Below are 5,699 nucleotides of genomic sequence, written 5' to 3' on the forward strand. Positions count from 1 at the left end.
ACACAGTTGTCATCAAACATTTCTAAAGCTTACCAGTCCATGTATATGTTGCCAAGGCTTGACAATGCTTGTGGATGGTTAGGTTGTAAAGCAAGGCATGACTTGGGAAAATTTATTAAAATGAAGTTATTCAACAAGGGAAAAAAACTTAAGAGAATAAAAATATCCAAATTAAAAAGTCACCCTATAGAAGTTGATAGTCTCTTCTACATGTCCAGCGTCTTTGAGAGCATTCCCCTTTTAATGTGCAAGAAAGTCGATCATTAACTAACCTGGCTCACCATCAAGAAGGATACCACATTTTGACATATTAGACCATTATCAGCTTACCAGATTATTGTAAGCTTCAATAAAGGTAGACTCACAGTTGATAGCTTGCTTGTAATGCAGAATTGCCATGTCAAGTTGACTTTGTTCATAATAGATGCCAGCAAGGTTTCCTGCGTCCAGATATCCCCAATGCATAGTTGACATAATAAACTCTCTTCAGAGCATAGTTTGCAGCAAAGTTATCCACAAAATCAAAAAGAGATTAATAGTCCAGTGGAAAAATAGGAGTTATTGAATCATGTAGCATATTCCAGTGAAAGTATTCTGCAACAACAATGTTATGAAGAACCTGAAATAAATAGAAAATGATTAAGAGTTCACACAAACAAGAACTACACATAGTAAATAAACTTCTCTTCTTTTGTATGCAAGTCAACAACAAATCATCATGTACTTTAAAAATGAGTAAGATATTAGTTAAAATAGAAATAATTAGAGGAAAAAATAGACATGTTTCATATAGCAGTCAATTAATACATTTTGACATGGAGAAACAACATCAAACCCTTAGTTGCAACTATTAAGGAACAAAAGAACAATGCAAGTATGAAATCTAATCATAATTAATGAAAAACATCCTATCTATCCATTAATAGTGATTTCATAGTACATTGTCACTCTACGCTACGATTTCACCATTAATGAATTAAACTACTGAATGAAATTGAAAAGCATTAAATGAACCTAACCTAGTAAATGAAAGACAGTACAGGTAAGCAAACCTAGTCTAACTTAAACTATGATTGCAAGGAAATTAAAGACAATAAAAAGTAAGCAACTAAAGAAATTAAGTACAGAACGTAATCTAACCTTATCTAATTGCAAGTAAATGAAGACATAACATAAGAGAGCCATGCATCATTCAATTAACAAAGCGTTGCAAGAATCAAAACTAAGAAAATACAAAACTAGGTTGACAAAGATGGTTGGGCCATTTCAACAAACACTTGATGAGCATTCAGTAAACTAAGCAAAGTACGTGCAAATTTAAAACAGGGAAGAACAGCTTAGTACAAGCATGCATCAACCAACTAAAAGAAACGTCAATTACATCAAATCTTCAACCATGCAAACCACAGTATCAACAATAGGAGAATAAACTTGTTGTTCGGACTTGGTGGAACGAAGAGGCTGCTGTTCGGGATTGCGGAGCTGTGAGGTTCTGTCCAGGTCTGTTGGAGAAGAGCTGCTGCTGGGAAAAGGGCAGGGATGGCCGGAAGGTGAATAATCTCACCAGAGAACCCCTCCGGTGAGGTGGATGATCGGAGCCGAAGCTTGCCGCCTGGAATGGCTTGCCGTCGTTGTTGCCCTAGCCCGCACGCCGCTGGAAATCCCGAAGAGGAAGTGTGGCTGTGGATAGGAGATTACCGTGGGAGGTAAGGGACAAGCTCCGCCCGGCGGCAGTGAATCAGGAGAAGTGGTCGCCGGCCGTCGGTGCCCTAGCTCTGTCGCGAGGAAGAAACGCGCACAATGATCTGCCAAACAGAATGAGAGAGCTTTGGGGATTTTATTTCTCCAGATTTGATCCGACGGTCCTGATCAATCCAGATTTGATGGAACGGTTGAGATCAAATCTGAATAAATGGTCGAGATTAACTAGAACCCATTAAATGGTCAGGATGGCTAGAATAAGATGAGCGGCTAAGATCATTCCAGATCTACACAGATTGGCCAGAATCAATCAGATCTTGATGAACAACTAGAATTAATCAGATATGAATCTTTCATTTAATTTGCTTCTGATTTGATCCAATGGCTCAGATTTATTCAGATTGGACTTCTCATTAACTCTAGCCTTTATGTTCATTTTGGTTCAACTTAAGCTCAATCCCTACAAAAATAAAAGTGCACAATTATAAGTATAAATCCATAAAAATAGGAAGCATTATACCAAAACTCAAAATATGAATCTAACTCAATAAACATGATAAGAATCAACAATTAATCATATGAAAGATTAAAATATGAAAATTAAGGGCAGAAATAATGCATCAAAATGCTAATTATCACGGCGCTGCGACGGTATATGGTGGACGGTGTGATAAAAGTTTAGGTTTAGGTTTGGAGGGAAGAGTGAAGTGTTGCAAATTTCGGCTAAGTATTGGTAGGAAAATTAAATTATTTTATTTTATCATAGACACCGGATTTTAAAAACTGCTGTTAAAATCGGTGTCTATTAATGAAAAAAAGGCGCTTATAGACATCGGCTAAAAAAACCGATGTCTATGAGCGAAAATTTGTGCTCATAGACACCGATTTTTGGAAAAACCGGTGTAAAATACTCAAAGACATCGGTTTTTACTTAAAATCGTTGTTGTTCCACCGATGTCTATGAGGGTTTTTCTTGTCACTACAAGAAAAACGTCATTCAACAACACTCAAACGACAACGATTTTATACGAAATCGTTGTCTTTTTTCCTTTTAACAACGGTTTTAACAAAAACCGTTATCTCTTAGCAATTTTTTTTGGCCTACGACAACGGTTTTTAAAAATCGTTGTCTATTTATGTTTTGTTAAGACTACGACAACGGTTTTTAAATGCTACAACAATAGTTTTTGAAAACTGTTGTCTATGTGCGCTTTTTTATGGGATTACGACAACAGTTTTTAAAAGCCGTTGTCTATTAAGTGATGTTGAATACTGGTGTTTTTTTTCCTTTGCCGTTTTTTCCCCTTTGCCAATTTTTGCCTCGCTTTTTTTCTTTCCCTCTCCTCGAAAGTTTTTTGCCGCCGCATTCCACCCTTTTATCTTCTCAATCCGCCCCTCTTTTCTCTTTTCTCACAATCTCTCGCTCACCGGAGCCGCGCAGGAGTAGCAGCAGTCCACGAGTCCATTAAGGACGCCCTCACCGGCAAGACCTCCGACATGAAATCCACTAACAGTAAGTGTCCTCTACTTCTTCCTCCTGCATCTTCTCGTCGAAAATCCTAGATGCTCCACTGCCTTCCATCCTAGATGGGCCTCAGGTTCGCTTCTGCCATATGCGTCGCTGCCGCCTCAACTAAAAGGCCTCTCTATCATGCACTCTTCAACATGCGACTCAGTGATCAAACACAAACCCTAATGAAAACGAACCTGCGATGGAGGAAGAGATCTCTGCTGCTCTTGGACAAACTTCTTCTCCGCGTACTCGCCACTGTTACTGACACCCTTCGCCTCCCCGCCTCCCTCATTTTCAAATCATTTGAGGGGTTTTGTTCCTTACATATTTTTTATGCTTGTTTCTGCCCAAATAGAGTCCTTTTTGTGACCTATTTCTGCGTAAATTTTTAGTCACAAAATCTTCAATTTTTTGACTGATTTCAGGTCAATTCTTAGGGCTTCCAGTCGTGAGATGTTGGTGTTCAAGCTTAGTAGAGTTTTGAATCTACTCATCCCTTTTTCAATGATTTCCAGCATCAATTTGGATTTTTCTGGTGAGTATAGCCTCCTGCTCTATTCCAGCTTTCGGTATATCAAGTTTAAAGATTTTTAAGAGCTCGATTTCAACCTCTAGTGTGAAATTACAGATGGGTTTCGTGAGGTATACAGGCTGCCAAAATGGGAATTTTACCTACTTCGATTTAAATCTATTCACTGCAATGTTTTAGCTCATGATTAAAGTAAACTTAAAGGATTAATCCAGAGCCTATGGGAACTTTCTGAATTCATTTTATTTAAGGTATTCTTTCCTTTAATGGTCATCCCTTTAGTTTTCTTTGTATCAGTATATTGTTATGTTACATATCTTTTTTTTGTGGGAATACTGAAGCTAGTTACATGATTATCTGTCATAATTGCAAATAAAACTAAATTTTTATGTTTGGGGTGTTTTCTGTTGTCAGTCTTATTATTGGGTACTTTTTGAATTATTTTTAGAGTTCAACCATGTGGAAGGAAAATGCATTTGGTAAATATATATACAACACGACAGAATATGTTGCTTGTTCTTGTGTTGGATTTATTATTAATTATGTTTTTTTTCATGGTGTTAAAATATATTCTAGTTTGCATTTTACTGCTTCACATCAACATATATATCTATATATATATTGACTTAAATTTTCTTGTAGCATCATTCTATCAGAAGACTGAAGCAAGGTAATCTCGCTCTCCTTCTGCCATTGTCATTGGTGGTGGATTTGCAGGGATTGCAGCTGCTCATGCACTGAAAAATGCAACTTTTCAGGTGTTATGTTGATATAAATTAACAGTTTTTTCAGTTGCCTTTACATATTAGATTCTAAGTTCTGATATGAATGCAGTGTGTGAAGTGGCTGGGTAAATTTGTATCACATGGAAGTTTATTTTTTATTCCTTAGGTTGTGCTTTTAGAATCTCGGGATAGAATTGGTGGTCGAGTTCACACTAACTACTCATTTGGTTTTCCTGTTGACATGGGAGCAGCCTGGTATGCTTCTTTTTTTTGTGTTTTTGTTTTCATTCCTTCTGAAGAGGATTGTGGCCAGCCTTCAAAATTTCAGTGACTAGAAGTTTTAATTTGGACACTTCAGGTTGCATGGTGTCTGCAACGAGAATCCATTGGCATCTTGGATTGGAAGACTTGGTCTACCAATTTATCGAACTTCTGGTGACAATTCTATCTTGTATGATCATGACTTGGAGAGGTAATGGTTAACTGAATAACTAACAGATATCACTGATCATGGAGACTATAATCTTATGGAGATAAATTTACTTCTATTTTTCAGCTACGCACTCTTTGATGGTGATGGACATCAAGTGCCTCAAGATCTAGTGGAAAAAGTTGGTAAGGTGTTTGAAACCATTCTGGAAGAGGCAAGTTCTTTATTAACCTTATATCTGCAGTGCTGATAACTTGGAAATATTTCTCTTGTGAAATGACTGTTCAACATTTACAGGCTAACAAACTCAGGTATGAAACAAATGAAGACATGTCTAGAGCACAGGCTATTAAGCTAGTCATGGAGAGGCATTCAATATGATGCATTATTAATGAATTAAGTCTACTTTATGAGATTTCAGATTTTTTTATTATTCATAGGCATTTAGTTTAGATCAAGTGACATTTCTTTATCTTCTTCTTACAGGTGGAGTTTGAGGGATTAGGAGAATTAAGAAGCAAGGATGAAGAAGATGAAGGATTAGGAGAATTAAGAAGCAAGGATGAAGAAGATGAAGGCATTTAGTTTATCTTCTTTCGTTATCTACTTGGTCCACTTCGATCCAAGTACGATGTAAACATGGCAAGGATGAAGAAGATGAAGGATTAGGAGAATTAAGAAGCAGTGTTTTGTTACTCTTCTAGTGTTGTACTGTTGGTTGCTACTCGGAAAACCTAGAGGTTCCACTGTACAAAAATTTTGTACAAAGGTCTGAACCTTTTCCTAGCTACCATGTGTTCT

General features: G+C 37.0%; 1 protein-coding gene and 1 long non-coding RNA gene across 3 annotated transcripts; one reads left to right on the forward strand and one right to left on the reverse strand.

Moving 5' to 3' along the window:
* Positions 1-208: 208 nt before the first annotated feature.
* On the reverse strand, positions 209-1,474 carry LOC121973223. 2 transcript variants are annotated; one of them, XR_006109428.1, is made up of 3 exons: positions 1,445-1,474; positions 331-619; positions 209-237 (listed from the first exon to the last, which is right to left on the reverse strand). It is a non-coding gene; the product is annotated as an uncharacterized LOC121973223 (long non-coding RNA). The 2 variants fall into 2 exon arrangements; XR_006109427.1 differs by having other exon boundaries at positions 1,382-1,465.
* A 1,814-nt stretch (positions 1,475-3,288) lies between these two features.
* On the forward strand, positions 3,289-5,388 carry LOC121972310 (polyamine oxidase 3-like). The gene is made up of 7 exons (XM_042523994.1): positions 3,289-3,524; positions 3,640-3,783; positions 4,423-4,501; positions 4,635-4,723; positions 4,827-4,940; positions 5,025-5,112; positions 5,196-5,388. Exons 1-7 carry the CDS (start codon positions 3,289-3,291, stop codon positions 5,277-5,279), a joined length of 834 nt encoding a protein of 277 aa, XP_042379928.1. The 3' UTR covers positions 5,280-5,388.
* Positions 5,389-5,699: the final 311 nt, after the last annotated feature.

This window comes from Zingiber officinale, chromosome 4A (assembly GCF_018446385.1).
Source record: "Zingiber officinale cultivar Zhangliang chromosome 4A, Zo_v1.1, whole genome shotgun sequence".
In the NCBI taxonomy this organism is placed as follows: Eukaryota; Viridiplantae; Streptophyta; class Magnoliopsida; order Zingiberales; family Zingiberaceae; genus Zingiber; species Zingiber officinale.

Excerpts from the sequence above, each read along its gene's own strand:
- LOC121972310 (XM_042523994.1), top strand. The coding sequence starts at position 3,289 with ATGGGCCTCAGGTTCGCTTCTGCCATATGCGTCGCTGCCGCCTCAACT. Across the intron at positions 3,525-3,639 it reads ATTTTCAAATCATTTGAGGG|GTCAATTCTTAGGGCTTCCA; the intron begins GTTTTGTTCCTT and ends GACTGATTTCAG. Across the intron at positions 5,113-5,195 it reads TTGAAACCATTCTGGAAGAG|GCTAACAAACTCAGGTATGA; the intron begins GCAAGTTCTTTA and ends CAACATTTACAG.